At 42.6% G+C, this 23329-nt stretch overlaps 1 protein-coding gene across 1 annotated transcript in view; it reads right to left on the bottom strand.

The window, feature by feature from the left end:
* Positions 1 to 23329, bottom strand: part of mpnd (MPN domain containing) — a 47651-nt gene that overhangs the window by 5163 nt on the left and 19159 nt on the right. The window contains exons 5-9 of the mRNA XM_078555688.1: positions 20421 to 20505; positions 19078 to 19174; positions 18108 to 18180; positions 15745 to 15821; positions 2595 to 2763 (exon numbers count right to left, since the gene is read on the bottom strand). Of these exons, the coding sequence (XP_078411814.1) occupies positions 2595 to 2763; positions 15745 to 15821; positions 18108 to 18180; positions 19078 to 19174; positions 20421 to 20505 (501 nt within the window). The remainder of the gene's footprint in view (positions 1 to 2594; positions 2764 to 15744; positions 15822 to 18107; positions 18181 to 19077; positions 19175 to 20420; positions 20506 to 23329) is intronic.

Here is a 23329-nt window from a genome sequence, read left to right as displayed (position 1 = left end):
AAAACAAGCTATGGAAACAAACAAACATGCTTTGTATGCCTCATGTGTCAAGAGGCATAGGAAGCTTCTAAGTCTAATTCCTCCCCTGAAGACACCAATTCTTTTTGGGTTATAAATTTCACGGCTGACAGTCCCCTCTGCCATTGTTCTCATGTGTGTGCCTAGACATCAAATGTCAATGGCGTTTCACAGTCCAACCTGGACCAACAATCACATACACATTTTCCAGCAGGAATCACTGGATAGTGATCAGGAGTGGGTATCCTGGCTGACTTTCCCACTCCCAGAGCACTGAGGCAAATTGTGACTCCATTGCTGCCACCATTGAGACAGCTGAATTAACTTGATTGAGCCACAGGATTGAAGGTGGGACCTTTCTGCTCTGTATGGTTCAATATGATACTGAATCATACGAGTGGTTACAGCACAGAAGGAAGCCATTCGGCCCAACATGTCTGTGCCAGCTCTCTAAGAGCAACTCACCTCTCCCAATAGCCCTGCAATCTTTTTCCCTTCTGATAATTATCCAGTTCCCTTTTGAAAGCCATGATTAAATCTGCCTTCACTACATTCTCAGGCAGTGCATTCCAGATCCTAACCACTCGCTGCGTTAGTTTTTCCTCATGTTGCCATTGGTTCTTTTGTCAATCAGCCGAAATCAGTGCCATCTAGTTCTTGGCCCTCCCGCCAATGTGAACTGTTTCTCCCTATGTCCTCTGTTTAAATCCCTCGTGATTTTGAGCACCTCTATCAAATCTTCTCTCAACTTCCTTTTCTCTAAGGAGAACAACCCCAGTTTATTTAATCTATCCAGGTAACTGAGATTCCTCATCCCTGGACCTACTGTTGGAAATCTTTTCTGCACCCTCTCTAAAGCCCTCATGTCCTTCCTAAACTGCAGTTTCCAGAATTGGACACACTACTCCAGTTGAGGCCGAAGCAATGTTTTATAAAGTTTTATCATAACCTCCTTGCTTTTGAACTCCACGTCTATTTATAAAGCCCATGTCCTCATATGCCTTTTTAACCACTTTCTCAACTTGTTGTGCCACTTTCAATGATTGGTGTACATATAGCCACAGGTCCTGCTGTTCCTGAAACTCCATTAGAATTGTGTCCTTTATTTTCTATTGCCGCTCATTCTTCCTACCAAAATGTATCACACTTCTTTGCATTAAATTGCATCTGCCATGTGTCTGCCCATTCCACCAACTTGTCGATGTCCTCTTGAAGTCAATCACTATCTTCCTCAAGGTTCACAATACACCCAAGAATTGAGTCTTCTACAAATTTTGAAATTGTGTCTTGTACACCCAAGTAAAGGGCACTAATGTAGATCATGAAAACCAGTGGTCCCAGTACTGACTCCCAGGCAACCCCAGTATATACCTTCCCCCAGTCCAAAAAAACAACTGTTCACCATTACTGTTTCCTGTCATTCAACCAACTTGGTATCCATGGTGCCATTGTCCCTTTTATTCCATGGGCTTTGACTTTGCGGCAAGTCTGTTATGTGGCACTTTCTTCAATACCTTTTGGAAGTCCATGTACACCACATCAACCGCATTATCCTAATCAGCCATCTCTGTTACTGCATCAAAAAACTCAATCAAATTAGTTAAACACCTTAATTAATCCATGTTTGTTCAAGTAACTGTTAATTTTGTCCTGGGTTATGTTTTCTAAAAGCTTTCACACCAATGAGGTTAAACTGAGTGGCCTGAATTTGTTTTAGTTTCTGGCTTTATCCTTACGCCCTTTATTTTGAACAAGGATGTACACTGGCAATTCCCCAGTCTCTGGCACCACCTTATATACAAGGAGGATTGAAAGATTACAGCCAGTGTTTCTACAATTTCCTCCCTTACTCTCCTCAGCAATCCTGAATGCTTCCCATGGCTTAGTATCTTTAGGTATAGCCAGCTTTTCTAATACCTCCGGATTATCAATTTTTTTTAGCCCATTCAGTGTCTCAACTATCTCCTCTTTCACTATGACTTTGGCAGCATCTTATTCTTTGGTAGAGACAGACGCACAGTACTCATTTAGCATCTCAGCCACGCCCTCTGCCTCAGTGCGTAAATCCCCTTTTGGGCTCTAATTGCACCCCCCACCCCCATTATTACCCCTTTTACTATTTATAGGCCTAAAGAGCATCTGAGCGATCTACTTAACCATAAAGATTGAAAACGTAGTAAAGTCAAAAGAACAAAATAGCATATTGCTTTAAATCACAGGTGCCCAAGCTTCTCATCTCTGTGGGCTGCATATATGGAATCTCAAATCCTGGTCCAAAGTTTACATCCATTCTCCTACTAATTTACAGATATCTTAAGCCGCTGATGCCAACACATCCTGGTGCTATGATTTAAGAAGCAACAGTACTAATTACAACTCTCTCCAAACCTCTCACACAATTCAAATAGAACAAACCAGCATTGGAGAAAGGTAAGCAAAATAGAACTTGGCCACACCACGGCACACATGTTCCATGGTCTGAAGTTTTTCCACACCCCAACTTTACCATATTATTGCATTAATCATCTACCTCCTTAATGCAGTGCCCAGAGATGAATGCGCAATAAACTTCTTACCACAGATAAGTGCTAGACAGGGCTGGAAGCTGTTGGTGGTTCCCTGTAGTTTCAGCTGATAGCCCATCTGAGAATCAATGTCTTGCAGAGACGGCAGGGCACGTGTGTATGGGTGACTGTGGTACCAACCGACCAACGATAACCCCCGTAGGAACAGGTTCTGGCAAATCTGTAGAAGAGAACTTGTGTTCAGTTCCGGGAAGATGCAAAGTCAGGAATGGCTACATTGCACCAACTGGTTCAAAACCAATGTGTGTTTGAGCGTGCAGATACCGGACAAGCACTGTGTTGCATTTTTGTACTGAAATTCTATTCCAACTCCCGGGACACAGCCATGGAAAGGAGGTTGAAATGTGTTTGCACTTGAAGGAACTCCAAGGAGGGAAAAAAAACCAGAAAGTTGCTTCTAGTACACCTGACGGTAATAATGTGTGTATTTATAGATAGTGCATTAGGTTACAACAACAACAACATTATGCATTTATGTAGTACATTTATTGTAGCAAAACATCCCAAGGCACTTCACAGGAGAATGCTCAAACAAAATTTGACACTGGGCCAATCAAGTTGATTTTCTGGACAACTCACCAAAAAAATTAGTTAAAGAGATAGGATTTAACGTTTTAAAAGGAGATAAAGTGGCAAAGAGAATTAGGGACTGAATTCCAGAGCTTAGGGGCTAGGCAGCTGAAAGCACGGCTGCCAGTGGTGCAGCAATTAACATCGGCGATGCAGAAGAGGCCAAAATTGGAGGAATGCAGAAATCTCTGCGGATTGTTTGGGGGGTGGGGGACAAGGCTATGGAGGAGGTTACAGAGATAGGGAGAGGCAGGGTTATGGAGGGATTTGAAAACAAGGGTGAGAATTTTAAAATTGGGGCATTAGCAGCCTGGGAGCCAGTGTAGGTCAGTGAACACTGGGGTGATCGGTGAATGGGACTTGGTGCAAGTTACGATGAGGGTAGCAGAACTTTGGTTGAGCTCAAATTTATACAGGCTGGAAGATGAGAGCCCGGCTAAGGCAGCATTGGAACAGTCGAGTCTAGAGGAATCAAAAGCACAGATGAGGGTTACAGCAGCAAATAGGCTGAGGCCCAGGCAGAGTCGGGCAATGTTATGGAGACTAAAGTAGGTGATCTTGGTGGTGAAGCAGATATGCGGTTGGAAACTGATCTTGGGGTCAAATATGACACTGAGGTTGTGGATCTCTGGTTCAGCCTCAGACAGTTGTCAGGGAGAGAATGTAGCCAGTGGCTAGGAAATGGAATTTGTTGCAGGATCCAAAGACGATGGCTTCAATCTTTCTGATATTTAGTTGGAGGAAATTTTCTGCTCATCCAGGACTGGATGTTGAACAACCACTCTGTAAAATCAGAGACATTGGAAGGATCAAGAGAGGTGTTAGCGAGGTATCTGTGGAACCTGACACGTTCTTGGATGATGTCGTTGAGGGTCAGCATGTTGATGGGAAACAGAAGTGGGCTAAGGATAGATCCTTAGAGGACTCCAGAGGTGACAACATGAGAGAGCCAGAGAAGCCATTGAGGACAATTCTCTGGCCACAACTGGATAGATAAGAATGAAACTAGGTGAGAGTGATTCCAGCAGGCTGGATGACAATGGAAAGGCATTGGAAGAGGATGGGGAGTTAACCACGTCAAAGGCTGCAGCCAGGCTGAGAAGCTGTGGAGGAATGGTTCCCCTTTGCCACAATCACATAGGATGCCATTTGTGACTTTAATAAGAACCATTTATGTGCTGTGGCAGGGGCAGAAACCTGAGTGGAGGGATTCAAACATGGAGTTCTGGGAAAGCTGGTTATGTATTTGGCAGAAGCCAACACGATTAAGGGCTTGAGAGGAAAGGGATGTTGGGGATGGGGTGGTAGTTTGCAAATATGGAGTGTGCCAAAGGTGGGGTCTTTTTGAGAGGGGGTGATGATGGCAGGTTTGAAGGAAAGATAATCAGTAGCTGAGGAGAGAGAATCATCCACAATATCAGTTAACACAGGAGTCAGGAAGGGAAGTTGGGTGGTCAATAGTTGATTGGGAATAGAAACATAGAAAACAAGAGCAGGAATGGGTCATTTGGCCCTTCGAGCCTGCTCCACCATTCAATATGATCATGGCTGATCCTCTGTCTCAATGCCATACTCCCGCTCTCTCTCCATACCTCTTGACGCTTTTAGAGTCCAGAAATCTATCAATTTTCTTCTTAAATATATTCAGTGACTTGGACTCCACAGCCTTCTGTGGTAGAGAATTCCACAGGCTCACCACCCTCTGAGTGAAGAAGCTTCTCCTCATCTCAGTCCTAAATGGCCTACTTCATATCCTGAGACTGTGACCCCTTGTTCTAGACCCGCCAGCCAGAGGAAACATCTTCCCTGCATTCAGTCTGTCCAGACCTGTCAGAAATTTATATTTTTCAATAAGATCCCCTCTCATTCTTCTAAACTCCAGTGAATACAGGTCTAGTTGGCCCAATCTCTCCTCATACGTCAATCCTGCCATCCCAGGAATCAGTCTGGCGAACCTTCGCTGCACTCCCTCTATGGCAAGTATATCCTTTCTTAGGTAAGACCAAAAACCGCACACAATACTCCAGGTGTGGTCTCACTAAGGCCCTGTACAACTGAAGTAAGACGTCCTTGCTCCTGTACTCAAGTCCTCTTGCAATGAAGACCAACATACCATTTGCCTTCTTAACTGCTTGCTGCACCTGCATGATTGCTTTCAGTGATTGGTGTACAAGGACAACCAGGTTCCTTTGTACATCAACATTTCCCAATCTATCACCATTTAAATAATACACTGCCATTCTATTCTTCCGACTAAAGTGTATAACTTCACACTTATCTACGTTATGCTACATTTGCCATGTATTTGCCCACTCACTCAACCAGTCTAAATTGCCTTGAAGCCTCTTAACATCCTCCTCAGCACTTACATTCCCACCAAGTTTCGTGTCATCAGCAAACTTGGAAATATTACATTTGGTTCCTTCATCCAAATCATTGATATATATTGTGAATAGCTGGAGTCCAAGCACTGATCCCTGCGGTGCCCCACTAGTCACTGTGTGCCAGTCCAAAAAGAATCATTTATTCCTATTCTCTGTTTCCTGTCTGCTAACCAATTCTCAATCCATGCCAATATATTACCCCCAATCCCATGTGCTTTAATTTTGCACACTAACCTCTTATGTGGGACCGTATCAAAAGCTTTCTAAAAATCCATTGGTTCTCCCTTATCTATTCTGCTAGTTACGTCCTCAAAAAACTCCAGTAGGTTTGTCAAACATGATTTCTCTTTCATAAATCCATGTTGACTTTGTCTAATCCCATTGATATTTTCTAAGTGTTCTGTTATCACATCCTTTGTCAGGGGATAGAGTTGAAGGAGCAGGAGGTAAATGTCATGGATGAGTTTGAAAGAGGTGAGGTTAGATTATAACTCTAGATTTAGTATACAATTTAGAGATAATCCAGGGCAATTCGGAAATAGTTCGAGACAGACCTCTGTGGCCAGGGACAAAAGATGGAGATAGTTTGCAGAGTTTGAGTTTTTATATATAACGTGTTTAAACCTTGAATTACAAAGTCTGAAACAAAGTTGAAAATAGAAATATTATCCGACAGCTTGCTCTTTCAGATTTTAGTAGGTCAGGCTTGTACTGTCTCCTCCTCATTGGAGAATGGGCCTGAAATCCCCGACTGAATGTGTAGTGGAGACAAACTTGCTGATCTAATCCCAGTTATACTGCAAAAGTGACCTTTGGTCTAAAGCTTTCCATTATCAACATTCTATCTAGATAATAAATCCAGGATATTTGCTGTGGATTGTTACTGAGCCTGAATGTTTTAGTTAAATCGCAGGTTCTCTCTAGAAATGTAGTAACTGGTTCAACAGATTTACATCAGTAGTAAAAAAGCAAAGGCTGGAAATAGTCAGCAGGTCAGGCAGCATCCATGGAGAGAGAAACAGAGTTAATGCTTCAGGTCAATGGCCTTTTGTCAGAATTAGAAAAAGTTGGAGATGTAACAGGTTTTAAGCACAGAGGCAGGGAAGGGGGGGTGGGGTGGAGGGAAGAACAAATGGAAAGGTCTGTGATTGCCTGGAAGGCAAGGGAGATTAAATGACGAAAGGAATGCTAGTGCAAGGAAAAAGGAGATGGAAATGGGACAAGTAAAGAAACAAAAAATGGATTTAGAGGAGTGTAAATGGAATCCTTGCCAATAGCTGCTGCTGAGAAAAAAATGGGGCAGCAGGAATGATCTGAAATTCTTGAACTCAATTTGAGTATGGAAGGCTGTAAAGTGCCTAATCGAAAGATGAGCTGCTGTTCCTTGAGCTTCCAAGTGGGGGAGAGAGGAGGACCCAGTGACAGACAGCTGCACCTAAAAGTGAGAGAGGGGAGTACCCGGAGACAGACGGCAGCACCTAAAAGAGATGGAGAGAGGAGAACCTGGAGACAGACAGCAGGCAGCACCTAAAGGGCGGGAGGGAGCTGGACCCGGGAGACAGACAGCAGCACCTAAAATCCAGTCCAAACTGTGCCTGTAGAGCGGACCGACCACATTCTGAGAAAAATCGAAGCGTGATGTCACAGGAAACCAGGTAATTGATTGGTTGGTGAGTATTTTTCTCATTTTTCTTTCAAAACTTGGGTAATTTTAGTAATTGTAAGGTTATCTTAGCAGTAGTAATGTTTACTCATAGTAGTAAGATTTACTAATAGTAGTAAAGCTTATTAGATTGGCTGGTGAGTATTTCCTATTTATCTTAATTAGGGAATTTCAATTGGGGTAATTAGAACATTTATTGAAATAATATAAGCACAGGCTGGACTAGAGACATTAATTAAAATTTAAACAGTAAAATAATTAATTAATTAAACACTATACACATGGCAGGGAAGATGATGTGTGGTGGCTGTTGAATGTGGGAGCTCATGGACACCGGTGTGATCCAAACCAAACACGTCTGCAGTAAGTGTCTATGGCTGAAGGAACTTCAGCTCAAGAGTCATTGAGCTGGAGGCTGAGCTGCAGATACTAACATATCAGGGACGGAGAAAGTTATGTGGACATTTTGTTCCAGGAGGCGGTCACACCCCTTAGGATAGGGTCATCTGATTTGGTCCATGGTCTGGGACAGGAGGGTGTGACTGTGAGTGAGGCAGGTATGGGGATCAAGAAGGTAGAAGTGGAGGAGCCTCAGCCCTTGCAATTGTCCAACAGATTTGAGGTTCTTGCAGCCTGAACGAACGAAAGTGGGGGCCGCAGGGTGAATGAATAAACTGACCATGGTACAGGGGAGTCTTTCAAGTTGGGGGGAGTTAATAGGAATGCAGTGGTAGTGGGGGACATTATAGCCAGGAGGGTTGACACTGTTCTCTGCAGCTGAGAGTGAGAGTCCAGAAGGCTGTGTTGCCTGCCTGGTGCCAGGTTTCAGGGAATTGGAGGCGGGAGGATTTTGTTGTATTCGTTCACGTGGGCACCAATGACATAAGTAGGACTAGGAAAAGATTTCTGCTTAGAAAGTATGAGCAACTACGGGCTAAATTAAAACTCAGAACCTCAAGAGGTACTAACCTCTGGATTATTACCCGAGTATATTGGAGTAGGGTAAATAAGATTAGAGAGTTAAATGTGTGACTCAAAGATTGGTGTGGGAGAAATGGGTTTTGATTCATGGAGCATTGACACCAGTACTGGGGACAGTGGGAGCTGTACTATTGGGAGAGTCTTCAACAGAATCATGCTGGGACCAGTGTTCTGGCGAGTCATAACGAGGACAGTAGAGAGCTTTAAACTAAATAGTGGGGGCAAGGGATCAAGTTTGGGAATATGTGATAAATTAAATAAAGAAGAAAAGGCAAGAGAGCAAAGTAGCCAAAAAGGAATTGATAATCTGAATGTGGCAAGAAGGGACAGAGCGTGCAAACCTAAGAGTATGCCAGCAGATAAGGATAGAAGCTGTGAAAATAATAAAAAGACATAAGTAGAGGCACTCTATTTGAATGCACGCAGTATTCACAACAAGGTAGATGAACTAGTGACACAAATGGAAGTAAACAGGTATAATCTAATTGCCATTACAGAGACCTAGCTGCAGAGTGGCCGAGAGTGGGAACTGAATATTCAAGGGTATTCAACATTCAGGAAGGATAGGCAAAAAAGAAAAGAAGGTGGGGTAGTGCTGTTAATAAAGGATGAGATCAGTACATTAGTGAGAAAGGATCTTAGATCGGAAGATCAGGTTGCAGAATCAGTTTGGGTGGAGCTAAGAAACAGCAAGGGTCAGCAAACATTAATAGCTGTTTATAGGCCATCAAACAGTAGTGGTAATGTAGGGGATAGTATAAATCAGCAAATTAGAGATGCACGTAACAAGAGTAATATAGTAATCATGGGGGACTTTAATCTACATATAGACTTGGGTAAACCTAAATAGCACTAATGCTGTGGAGGACAAATTCCAGGAATGAATACGAGATACTTTTCTAGAACAGTATATTGAGGAACCAACTAAAGAAGGGGCTATTTTAGATCTAGTAATGTGTAACGAGAAAGGGTGAATTAATAACCTCATTGTAAAGGAGTCTCTAGGAAGAGTGACAATAATATGATGGAATTTTACATTAAGTTTAAAAGTGATGTATTTCAATCGAAACTAGGATCTTAAATTTAAATAGAGGAAAGTATGAAGGTATTAGGGGCAGACTGGTTGTGAAAGATTGGGAAACTACATGTAAAGGTATGATGGTAGACAGACAACGTCTAGCATTTAAAGAATTAATACATGGTTTACAACAAATTTACATTCAATTGAGGCACAAAAACAGAAAAGGTGATCTAATGGCTGACAAGAGATGATGATTGTATTAAAGCAAAAGAAGAGACTTATAAAGTTGCCAAAAAAGTAATAAGCCTGAGGATTGGGAGCATTTTAGAATTCAGGAAAGGAGGGCCAAGAAACTGATAAAGAAAGGGAAAATAGAGTATGAAAGTAAACTAGTGAGAAACATAAAAAAACCTTCTGCAAACCTTCTATAGGTATGTAAAAAAGGAAAAGATTAGCAAAGACAAATATGAGCCCACTAAAAGCAGAGAAAGGAAAATTTATACTGGGGAATAAGGAAATGGCAGAGAAACTAAAATACTTTGTGTTTGTCTTCATGGAGGAAGATACAAAATAATCCTTTCAGGAATACTAAAGAATCAAAGGATTAGCAAGAATAAGGAATTGAAAGAAATTATTAGTGAAAAAATAGTACTGGAGAAATTAATAGGACCGAAAGTTGATAAATCCCCTGGAACTGATGATCTACATTCCAGAGTGTTGAAAGAGGTGGCTTTAGAGATAGTGGATGTATTGGTGATTATCTTCCAAAATTCTATAGACTCTAGAAAGGTTCCTGCAGACTGGAAGGTAGCAAATGTGACTGCACTATTTAAGAAAGGAGGGAGAGAGAAAACAGGGAACTACGGACCTGTTAGATTGACATCAGTAGTAGGGAAAATGCTAAAATCTTTTTTTCTTAATTCATTTATGGGATGTTGGCTTTGATGGTTAGGCCAGCGTTTTTTGCCCATCCCTAACTGCCCTTGAGAAGGTGACGGTAAGCTGCCTTCTTGAGCAGCTGCAGTCCATGTGGTAATAGTACACCCACAGTGCTGTTAGGGAGGGAGTTACAGGATTTTGACCCAGCGACAGTGAAGGAACGGTGATATATTTCCAAGTCAGGATGGTGACTGGCTTGCAGGGGAAATTCTAGGTGGTGGTGTTCCCATGTATTTGCTGCCCTTGTCCTTCTAGATGGTGGCAGTCATGGGTTTGGAAGGTGCTGCCTAAAGAGCCTTGGTGAGTTTCTGTAGTGCATCTTGTAGATGGTGCACACTCTGCCACTGTTCGGCAGTGGTGGAGGGAGTGAATGTTTGTGGAAGGGGTACCAATCAAGTAGGCTGCTTTGTCCTGGATGGTGTCGAGCTTCAAGAGTGTTGTTGGAGCTGCACTCATCCAGGCAAGTGGACAGTATTCCATCATACTCCTGACTTGCGCCTTGTAGATGGTGAACAGGCTTTGGGGAGTCAGGAGGTGAGTTACTTGCCACAGGATTCCTAGCCTCTGATATGCTCTTATAGCCACAATTTTTATATCGCTAGTCCAGTTCAGTTTCTGGTCAATGGTAACCCCCAGGATGTTGAAAGTGGAAGGTTCAGTGATGGCAATGCCATTGAACGTCAAGGGGCAATGGTTAGATTACTGAGATGATTGACCCCCAACAACCACAACCATCTTTCTTTGTGCTAGGTATGACTCCGACCAGTGGAGAATTTTCCCACTGACTCCAGTTTTGCTAGGGCTCCTTGATGCCACACTCGGTCAAATGCGGCCTTGATGTCAGGTGTGATAATTGGACATTTAGAAAAATAATGAGGCGATTGGGCAGAGTCAACATGATTCCCTTTTCATGAATCCATGTTTGGCAAACCTGTTAAAAAGAGTTTTCTGAAGATGTAATTAGCAGGATAGATAAAGGGGAACCACTGGATGTGGTGTATTTAGATTTTCAGAAAGCTTTCAATAAGGTCCCACACAAAATTGAACACATGGGATTGGGGCTAATATGTTGCTGTGGACTGAGTATTGGTTAAAGGACAGAAAACAGGGAGTAAGAATAAATGGGTCATTCTCAGGTTGGCAGGCTGTGACTAGTGGGGTACAGAAAGGATCAGTGCTTGGGGTCTGGCTAAGCACAGTCTATATCAAAGATATATGGGGACCATATATTTGGGGACCAACCATAGTATTTCCAAGTTTCCTAAGGACACAAGATTAGTTGGGAATGTGAGTTGCAACGAGGATGCAAAGAGGTTTCATGGAGATTTGGAGAGGCTAAGTGAGTGGGCAAGAACTTGGCAGATGGAATCTAATGTGGAAAAATATGAAGTTATCCGCTTTGGTAGGAAAAACAGAAATGCAGAGTATTTTTTAAATGGTGAGAGATTGGGAAGTGTTGATGTCCAAAGGGACCTGGGTGTCCTTGTTTATGACTCACTGAAAGCTAACATGCAGGTGTAGCAAGCAATTAGGAAGGCAAACAGTACCTTGGTCTTCAGTACAAGAGGATTTGAGTACAGGAGTAAAGATATCTTGCTGTAACTGTTTATAGCCTTGGTTAGACTGCACCTGGAGCACTGTATACAGTTTTGGTCTCTTTACCTAAGAAAGGATATACTTGCCATAGAGGGAGCACAACGAAAGCTCACCAGACTGACGCCTGGATGGTAGAATTGTCCTATGAGGAGAGATTGATGAGACTGGGCATGAATTCTCTAGAGTTTAGAAGAACGAGGGGTGATCTCATTGAGGCATACAGAATTCTTATAGAGCTCAACAGGGTAGATGCAGGGGCGTTATGTGGAAAAATGCCTTGGAGTGGAAGATCAGCCGTGATCTAATTGAATGGCAGAGCAGGCTCAAGGGGCCGAATGGCCTACCCTTGCTCCTACTTTCAGCCTGATTGGAAATGTTTAGGAGATTGAGAGTAGAGAGGTCAGAATGGGAGTGGGGCAGAGAATTAAAATAACAGGCAGTCAGAAGCTCAGGGTCATGCTGGTATACAGAATGGACATGTCCTGCAAAACGGGCACCCAATCTGTGTTTAGTCACCCCATGGTAGAGGGGACTGCATCGTGAGCAGTGAATTCAGTACACTAAATTGACAAAATATCAGTAAATCACTGTTTCACCTGGAAGAAATATTTGGGGCTGTGGGCTTCTCCTACGCTTTCATACTAAAGGGAGGACGAGGCAACCATGGCTGACAAGGGAAGTCAGGGACAGCATAAAAGCTAAAGAGAAAGCATATGACGCAGCGAAGAGCAGTGGGAAACCAGGGGATTGGGAAGCCTACAAAGACCAACAGAGGACAACTAAAAAAGAAATAAGGAGGGAGAAGATTAAATATGAGGGTAAACTAGCCAGTAATATAAAAGAAGATTGCAAGAGTTTTTTTTAGATACATAAAGGGTAAGAGAGAGGCAAAAGTAGACATTGGACCGCTGGAAAATGACGCTGGAGAAGTAGTAGTGGGGAACAAAGAAATGGCGGAGGAACTGAATAGGTACTTTGCGTCAGTCTTCACAGTGGAAGACACGAGTGACATCCCCAAAGTTCAAGAGAGTCGGGGGGCAGAGGTGAGTATGGTGGCCATTACCAAGGAGAAGGTGCTAGGAAAATTGAAAGGTCTGAAGGTGGATAAATCACCTGGACCAGATGGATTACACCCCAGAGTTCTGAAGGAGATAGCTGAAGAGATAGTGGAGGCGTTAGTGGTGATCTTTCAGGAATCACTGGAATCAGGGAGGGTCCCAGAGGACTGGAAATCGCTAATGTAACCCCCCTGTTTAAGAAGGGAGTGAGGTAAAAGACGGGAAATTACAGGCCGATTAGCTTGACGTCAGTCGTTGGTAAGATTTTAGAGTCCATTATTAAGGATGAGATTTCAGAATACTTGGAAGTGCATGGTAAAATCGGGCAAAGTCAGCATGGTTTCATCAAGGGGAGGTCATGCCTGACAAATCTGTTAGAATTCTTTGAGGAGGTAACGAGTAGGTTAGACAAAGGAGAGCCAATGGATGTTATCTACTTGGACTTCCAGAAGGCCTTTGACAAGGTGCCGCACAGGAGGCTGCTCAGTAAGATAAGAGCCCATGGTGTTAGAGGCAAGGTACTAGCATGGATAGAAGATTGGCTGTCTGGCAGGAGGCAGAGAGTGGGGATAAGGGTTCCTTCTCAGGATGGCGGCCGGTGACTAGTGGAGTTCCGCAGGGGTCAGTGTTGGGACCACAACTTTTCACTTTATACATTAACGATCTAGATGAAGGAACTGAGGGCATCCTGGCTAAGTTTGCAGATGATACAAAGATAGGTGGAGGGACAGGTAGTATTGAGGAGGCGGGGAGGCTGCAGAAGGATTTTGACAGGTTAGGAGAATGGGCAAAGAAGTGGCAGATGGAATACGATGTGGGCAAGTGTGAGGTCATGCACTTTGGTAGGAAGAATAGAGGCATAGACTATTTTCTAAATGGGGAGAGAATTCAGAAATCTGGAGTGCAAAGGGACTTGGGAGTCCTAGTCCAGGATTCTCTTAAGGTTAACTTGCAGGTTGAGTCGGTAGTTAGGAAGGCAAATGCAATGTTGGCATTTATTTCGAGAGGACTAGAATATAAAAGCAGGGATGTGCTGCTGAGGCTTTATAAGGCTCTGGTCAGACCACATTTAGAATATTGAGAGCAAATTTGGGCCCCGTATCTCAGGAAGGATGTGCTGGCCCTGGAGAGGGTCCAGAGGAGGTTCACGAGAATGATCCCAGGAATGAAAGGCTTAACATATGAGGAACGTTTGAGGACTCTGGGTCTATAATCGATGGAGTTTAGAAGGATGAGGGGGGATCTGATTGAAACTTACAGAATACTGAAAGGCCTGGATAGAGTGGACGTGGGGAAGATGTTTCCATTAGTAGGAGAGACTAGGACCCGAGGGCACAGACTCAGAGTAAAGGGAACAGAGATGTTTTAGAACAGAGATGAGAAGAAACTTCTTTAGCCAGAGAGTGGTGAATCTATGGAATTCATTGCCACAGAAGGCTGTGGAGGCCAGGTCATTGAATGTATTTAAGGCCAAGATAGATAGGTTCTTGATTGGTAAGGGGATCAAAGGTTACGGGGAGAAGGCGGGAGAATGGGGTTGAGAAACTTATCAGCCATGATTGAATGGTGGAGCAGACTCGATGGGCCGAATGGCCTAATTTCTGCTCCTATGTCTTATGGAAGGTGCTGTGGGGAGGGTAGTGGTTGTAGGGGGTGATGGACCAGGGTGTCACAAGGTGAATGTCCCTTTCAGAATATTGAATGGGGAGGGAAAGATGTGTTTGGTGGTGTCATTGCTCTGGAGATGGCAGAAATGGTGGAGGATGAGGCATTGAATGTGGAGGTTGGTGGCTGGAAGGTGAGGTTAAGGGGAATCCTATCATGGCTTGGGAGTGATAGGGTAAGAGCAGATTTTTGGAAAAGGAACAGACATAGTCAAGGGCTCTGGTGGAGGGGAATCATCAGTGGAGGACAAAAAACATATCAGACGCAGTTTATAGAAGGTGGCACTGTTCAAACAGATACAACAGAGATGGAGAACTGGGAGAATGGAATAGAGTCTTTACAGGAAGTGGGTATGGGAGGAATGTAGCTGTGGCAGTCTGTGTATTTATTGTAAATGTTGGTTGAAACTCTATCCCTCAGAAATGGAGATGGAGAAGTCAGGCAAGTGTTGGGGATGGATCATGTGAAGGCGAGGCGTGTGTGGAAATTGGAAGCAAATTTGAAGAAATTTTCCAGTTCAAGCCAAGAGCAGGAAATGGCATTGAGAAAGTCATCAAGCTACTGGAAAAAGAGATGACGGAGGAGACTTGAGTAGAACTGAAACAAAGAATGCTTCACATATCCCATGAAAAGGCAGGCAGAGCTAGGGCCCATAAAGGTTCCCACGGAAACATCTTATTTGGATGAAGTGAGTGGAGTCAAAGGAGAAGTTGTTCAATCTTGCTTTTAACTTTGGAAATATCTTTCCCTCAATATCAAGGGAATTGGGAGAAGTCACCCAAAGTGGAACAGAGAGCAATTTACAAACTCATCAAAAAAAAACCTACCTACAGTGGAACAGATGCATATTCAGCTGGTAGAACAGGACTGGGCTCAACTGTGATGCATTTTGTAGCCAGGTAACTTATCAACAGTCTAACCCACTCATTAACAATGAAGCTTGGGTGATCTACCAGAGGATGCATCTCGCCTATTCAGCTGTACCACAATAAAGAATACAAGATCATAATAAAAGCAAAATACTGCAGATGCTGAAATTTGAAATAAAAACAGAAAATGCTGGAACTACACAGCAGACCAGGCAGCATCTGTGGCACGAAACAGAGTTAACATTTCAGGTTGATGACCCTTCATGAGTATTGATGAAAGGTCATCGCCCTGAAATGCTGAATCTGTTTCTCTCTAAAGATGCTGCCCAAGAAGCCGAGTTCTTCAGGAGTGAATGAAAGGGGGAGAAACCTGGGAAAACAATGGTAAGCTTTACCTCTTCTTCGACCGCAGAGGCAGAGTCCTTGTCAGAAAGTCGTATTCGACATGGAAAAGCTCGGAGAATTGTCAGCACTGTCAAAACATACACAACAGTCAGTGGGGAATTGTACTGTAAAGCAGGGTAGAACAAGATGTTACAGATTAGAACACCTATTCTCGCAGAATTGTGCCCTCTTACCTAGACCTCAACACACTGAGCAAAAAATAGAGAAAATACAGGAAGAGAGAGGGAGAACGAGGACAAGGGAATTGAGGGTTGAAAGACAGGCAGAAGTGAGAGAAGAGCACAGCATTTTTAAAAGTTAACAGAAACACACGGTATTGATTGAACCGTGGATCTGATCAAACTCTCACTCTGTATTTTTGTTCACTGTGAAATAAAGCAGATTAATGCTTCATATTCAGCTTTGCTTCGCTAGGTGTTTGCTCAATTCATCTTTGCTGCATATGTGTGAAAGACATGAATACCTGTTCCTGTATTAAGGAGGCATTATTGTTGTACCCTCAGCTTACATTATTCTGCAATTAAATTTAGGGCTGTGTGACTCAACTTCCATAAAAATAAGTTACTTAACAAAAAGATTGTTGAAGCAAATGATGCCACTGAATCTGTAAAGTTATCCAGTCAGACCGGAATGTACAGCACCCAGCTTTTGGAAAATTGAAAGACATGAAAAATGCAGTAGGTGTCATATACTTGGATTTTTATTTTATTCTTTTGATGGAATGTGGGCATCACTGGCAAGGCCAGCATTTTTTGGCCATCTCTAATTGCCCTTAAACAGAGTAGCTTGCTGGGCCATTTCAGGGGGCAGATAAGAGTCAACCACATTGCTGTAGATCTGGACTCACATGTAGGCCAGGCCAGGTAAGAATGGTAGATTTCCCTCCCTAAAGGACATTAGTGAACCAGATGAGTTTTTACAACAATCGATGATAGTTTCGTGGTCACCATCACTGTGACTAGCTTTATATTCTAGATTTTTCATCAACTGAATTTGACTTCCACCAGCTCCCATGATGGGATTTGAACCCATGCCCCCAGAGAATTAGCTTGGGTCTCTGGATTATTAGTCCAGCGACATTATCACTACGCCATCATCTCCCCTTTCAGTAACTTACCACACAATAGGTTCCTGACAAAGTGAGAATTGAGCACAAATAGCTGAATGAGTGGCAAATAGGCTAAATATTAAAAAACAGAGAATAGGAGTGAAGGGTGGTTGTTCAGGGAGAAGGTAAACAATGGTGTTCCACAGTGACTACTGTTATCTATAATTTACATCCATGATTTGGATTTAGAAATAAGTAACTCAATATCAAAATTGAAGATGATACCAAACTGGGGGTTACAGCTAACCCTGTGGAAGGATGCAACATAACACACGAAGAAGTTAGGAAACTTGCAGACTGGGCAGTTAAGTTACAAACAAACTTTAATATAGATAAATGTGAGGTATTGCTCTTTGGTGAGAAACATGACCTACTCCTTAGAAAATAAGAAACTGAATAACATAGAAGAGCACAACGGGGAACAAATCATTAAAAGCAACATTGCAAGTCAGCAAAACAAATCAAATTGCTAAAAAAGCACATGGATTTATTTCTAGTGGTATACAATTCAAAAGTAATAGCACCTTGGTCAGACCATCTTGTGTGCACAGTGTTGGTCTCCATGCTGTAAAAAGGACATAAAATCCCTGGAAAAGGTGCAAAAAAAAAAAAAAAAAAAATTCACACGGATGATACCAGAACAGAGACTTATAGCGATCAGGAAGGATTGGACAGATTGGGACTTTTTTTTCTTTAGAAAGGAGAAGATTTAGAGATGGCCTGATAGAGGTACTTAAAATTATGAATTGGTTGGACAAGGTAGAAGTGGAAAGAATGTTTCCACTTGTGGGGGAATCCAAAACTAAAGACCATAAATACAAGGTAGTGACGAGTAAATCCAATCAGAAAATAGAGGAATTTCTTTACTCAGGAAGTGGTACATGTTACCACAGGGAGTGGTTGTGGCAAACAGCTTAGATGATTTCAGAAGGGAACTAGATGATTACATGGGAGAAAAAGGAATAGAAAGATATGCTGAAAAGCCAAGATGAAGTAGATGGAATAGAAGGAAGCTCGTAGAGTATAAACATCAGCTCAGGCTAGTTGGATCAAAACGGCCGTCTCTAAATAATTCTATGTAAAACATTCAAAAGACAATTAAATGGATAAATGTGAAATGTGTTTCTTTAATTTTGTTGTTACACCCAAGTGTTTTCTCTACGCAACACCACACCTTTAAATTATACCATTATCTATACATAAATTATATAAATTGTATATAGGGATGAATTATGAGGTTCTTACACTGTGTGCTTGTGTCCCACCTCCCTCCGAGGTAGCCCACCACCTCACTGGTGGTCAGGTGGCAATGAAAATCCTAAAGGACAAAAAAAGCTTTCAGGAATAGGAATAATGAAGGATGAAGCTCAGCACCCGAGTGTGCCTGCTCAATTTAATTAGCGTCACTGAATAAATCCTATTCTGCATTATTTTCAATTTCAGTTCTAAAATTATTGTGGAAAACATCCAGAATTAACTTCTCCATCATAAACTTTTCTCCCTTATCTACTAGCCATTGCCCTTCCAAACTTTCCTCTCTTGTTCCTCGTAAGCTGTGACTACTGCAACAACTTGCATTTATATTGCAGCCCCCTCATGTACAGGAACATGCAGAGCACTTTACAAAGGGGAAGACACATTCGCTATGCAGGTGAGGGGAGGGGAAGTTGGAGGGGGAGGCAGTGGATTAAGGAATGGTACCCGAAGATATTAAGAGACTTTTGAAGAGAATGAGGAAGAAGTAACAAGTTGAATGATTTAGGGACAGTTACTAAAGTGATTGACAAATTAGTCTCCAATGGTAAAGTGGAGGGAGGATGGATGGGCAGTAAATTAGTCAGGAGTCCAGTGTGTGGCTAGTACACACAGCTAGAAATTATTCAGGTAAGATGGAGTAAAACAATTGAGGAATTTAGAGAGATGTGTATTATGCATTCCTTCTCCTCTCCGAATCCTCACTATTACTAATTAATTGCACCAGCTCCAACTTTCTTTCCTTCACAGAATGACAAAATGTTAAAAGTCTATTGTTTGTGGCAGGAAGAGAAACTCTTTTGGTTGGTTAGAGACCGGCATCAGTTGAGACTTGGAGGCTGAATGCATCTTAGCCCTCTCAGTCAGCGAATGGTGGATAGTGCAAGCAAAGGAGGGATGAAAGAAGCAAACATAAAACATTTATTCCAAGTGTTTACATCCAAGTCACTTGAACACTCACCACTAGCAGTAGCACATTGCTTGATATAGCAACATTAAAGGGCTGGAATTTGTTTACCGATGTAAATGACGTCAGTTCGACGAGTGTGTGAGGATCCCTGTGGCAAGAGGAGGGAAGCAAGTTAGTAGATCACTCCCAACTCTCATCTGCTTCACAATGGCGGCACCCGATTTCAGAAAACAGTACATTTCTGAATTGAAGTGCACTGTTGGGGGACAATGGGTGGAATTTATCATGCATTAGGCCTTTATCATGAAAGATAGATTGCATTTATAAAATGTCTTTCATGGGCTCAAGATGTCCCCAACAGCTTTACAACCACTGAATTACATTCGAAATGCTGTCACTGCTGTAATGTAGGAAACGCAGCAGCCAGTTTATGCACAGCAAAGTCCCACAAACAGCAGAGATAATGATCAGGTAATCTATTTTATTGGTGTTGATTGAGGAACAAATATTAGCTTAAGACATCAGGAAGAACTCCCCCGCTCTCCTTCCAATATGCCATGGGATCTTTTACCTCTGCCTGAGAGGATAGGCAGGGCCTCATTTTAAAGCCACATCTGAGATACAGCCGAGGCTGAATTGGATGCCCATGTCTTTTCTACAGCACGAGCATCTCTCATTATAATAAGCACAAAACAGAATAAAAGATTTAAATTATTCATTCTAGGCATTGCCAATGGGTGAGAAGTAAGTATTTATGTCCCTCAGCTACATAGAGTAGGAAACTCACAGGCTCTTAGTCTGTGCTTCATTTCTAAATCTCACGCAGGGCAATGGTAGGGATGCAACACACTTGGGCAGAATTCCTGCTTCCAAATGCTGGAAGGCACATTATGGACATGGAGTGAATACAGAAAATAGGACAACCTTAGCTATGGTGCTGTCCACAGATGCAACCTCCTTCCCCCCCCACCCCCAACCCCATCTATTTCCACTCCTCCTTTTGAGGCAGAATTTTCTGCAATCTCAGTAGCTTCCGTTCTAAAACCTTTTTGGTTTCCTCACCCCCCTTTCCACACGTAAAAAGCATCCCCAGAACTCCTTAGCCAAGTTACCATCACCTCTTCTAACCCTCCTGAAAGGTTCCATGCCCACTTCATTTCCCCTCTATGCAGCACCTTGAGATGTTTTTTTTCAATGTTGAAGGCACTATATAATTGCACCCACACACAGAAATATGGTCATTTGGGTAAGGTACCAAGAGGCACTGTAAGATTGTATCCTAGATACTCAAGCCTTTAGGATGTAAATATCAAGTGTGCCATTAATTTAATTACCTAATCATCTGAAAACCAGATAAAAGGTCAAATCACAAACAGGTTAAATATAATACCTACCTTCCCGAGTCCCTGCTGCCAATCACGGAGTATTGAACAGGGCCCAAGTCTTTGTTGGCAGCTGTCTTTATGTTATGCCCATTGTCTTAAGGGTGAAAGAACAGAACTCAGTTAAGAGAAGAAAGTGCAAATGACGTTTCAATACCATACCGTTATACTCTCAATATCCAAGTTTGCATTCCGCGCACGGTGATAGCAAGGCAGCAGCAATGCTGCTAGAGTGATCGAGAGCCACTTCACCAGCTCATTTGCCACCTCCAACATAGAGTGACTATTTTTGAAAGGCCTTTATTGGAGGAGGTCAGCAAAAGGGGCAAACTGAAGGATAAAGGGAAGCCTTTACCACACACTTACGCCCAACTGCAGTTACGGCTACCAAGAGTGCAAAGGGTGCACCTCAAGGATCTGATCAATCCCACCAGGCTAACACCTACTGCATCAGAAAGCATTTGTGGGAAGCAGAATTCTCCTAAAACAAAGCAAGTATATTCTGCACATACCTAGCAGGTCATACAGCATTGATCAGGCTTGTGTTTAAATGAGATATTTTCATCTGCTTGTATCACATGCTGAGCTCAAAACGTAAACCTTACAAAAGCTGACTGGCCACCTGACCATTTCCATCGTTATGTTTTTACTTCTGTCGCTGTAGTAGATATTTGTAAGTGTAGGCCAAGGAATCCACAATTAGATTTAAAATGCCACAATGTATTTTCAGTGTCTGTCAAATCAGACAATGCTCCAGATGCCACTGAGATTGTGATCCCCACAGTGCCACTTCTTGTCTTCTGGGCTTACTCCCAGGGGACAGAAGTGCCCGTGACATGGATCTGTACAGCTGTCACATTAACGACAGAAAAATCCACTACAATGCTATTGTCATTCCCATCACTCCAACATAAACCTTTGCATTCAGCAACTGTGGGCCTTTCTATGGTCAGAGAGTAACGTATTGGCCAATTTTGGAAAGTTAAATCTCCAAATGGCATCAAATTGAAGGGGATTCAAACAATAAAAAAAAAAATACAGGCATTAGGATAGGTTGGGAAGATGGGTTGATGTGCAGCAAATGGCACTTAACATGGATAAATACAAAGTGATAAGAAAGGAAAGCAGGAAGAATATAAACTAAACGATTTGAGGTTACATGATACACCACAGGTGTAGAATGAACAGCACAGTATGCAACAGTAGTGAAGAAAACCAACCAGAAATTGGGATGTTCAAGTCCAGAGACAGACCACAAATACCTCGAGATGATTATGGGCCCGATTTTAACTCACTCAAAATCCATTCATTTACAGAGTTAAAATCGGGCCCAGTTAAGTCTGTGCAAAGCATTGGTATAGCCACACAGACAGTAATGTGTACAACTCTAGTCACTGAACTACAGCAAGGACACCTAATCTCAGGAACTACATAGCAGGCAGTCTTCAGCTGTTTCATACAACCTTTTCCCAATACCACAGGGCAAGAAGGGAGATGGAAATGCCTACTACCCCTCCCCTCCCCCCCCCCACCAAACCTGCTGTGGCCAAAATAATGACCCAAAGCTGGATTTGGTAGGGGAGCTACCTCCTCCCCTCAGCCAATGAAACATCCTGAACCTGTAAACATGTTACAGTTTCATCAGTATATACTGTAGCCAATGAGTCAGTGCTACAGCCTGTGTTCTTAAAGGAAAACATGCAACAATTACACCAAGGACCGTAAGAGTAGAAGCAGGCCATTCAGCCCATCGAGCCTGCTCTGCCATTCAATGAGATCATGGCTGATCTGATAATCCTCAACTCCACTTTCCTGCCTTTTCCCCATAACCCTTGATTCCCTTACTGATTAAAAATCTCTCTATCTCAGCCTTGAATATACTTAAAGACCCGGCCTCTACAGCCTTCTGCGGTAAAGAATTCCACAGATTCACTACCCTGAGAAGAAATTCCTCCTCATCTCTGTCTTAAATGAGTGATCCCTTACTCTGAGGTTATGCCCTCTGGTCCTAAACGCTCCCACAAGAGGAAACAACCTCTCAGCATCTACCCTGTCAAGCCCCCTAAGAATCTTATATGTTTCAATAAGATCACCTCTCATTCTTCTAAACTCCAACGGGTACAGGCCCAACCTACTTAACCTCTCCTCATAAGAAAATCCCTCCATAACAAAGATTAACCTAGTGAACTTTCTCCGGACTGCCTCCAATGCCAATATATCTTTCCATAGATAAGGGGACCAAAATTGTTCACAGTATTCTAGGTGTGGTCTAAATAGTGGCTTGTATAGTTTTAGCAAGACTTCCCTATTTTTATACTCCATTCTTTTTGAAATAAAGGCCAACATTCCATTTGCCTTCCCTATTACCTGCTGAACTTATATGTTAGCTTTTTGTGATTCATGCATGTTGACCCCCAAATCCCTCTGTGCTGCAGCTTTTTGCAGTCTTTCTCCATTTAGATAATATTCAGCTCTTCTATTCTTCCTGCCAAAGTGCATAACCTCACATATTCCCACATTATATTCCGCCTGCTAAGTTTTTGCCCACTCACTTAAACTGTCTATATCCCTCTGTAGACCCTTTATGTCATCCTCGCCACTTGCCTTCCCACCTATTTTTGTGTCATCTGCAAACCTGGCGATAGTACATTCACTTCCCTCATCCAAGTCATTAATATATACTATAAATAATTGTGGCCCCAGCACTGATCCCTGTGGCACTCCACTAGTTACAGGCTGCCATCCTGAAAATGCCCCCCTTATCCCAACTCTGTCTTCTATTAGTTAGCCAATCCTCTATCCTGCTAATATATTACCCCCTACACCATGGGCCCATCTTATTAAGCAGCCTTATGTGGGGTACCTTATCAACGTCTTTTGGAAATCCAAATATATTACATCTACCGGTTCCCCTTTATCTA

The sequence above is a fragment of the Cetorhinus maximus genome, chromosome 13 (genome assembly GCF_964194155.1).
Source record: "Cetorhinus maximus chromosome 13, sCetMax3.hap1.1, whole genome shotgun sequence".
NCBI classification, from domain to species: domain Eukaryota; kingdom Metazoa; phylum Chordata; class Chondrichthyes; order Lamniformes; family Cetorhinidae; genus Cetorhinus; species Cetorhinus maximus.
The sequence above is the reverse complement of the archived record's forward strand: the minus strand, read 5'-3'. Positions and strand labels throughout refer to the sequence as shown.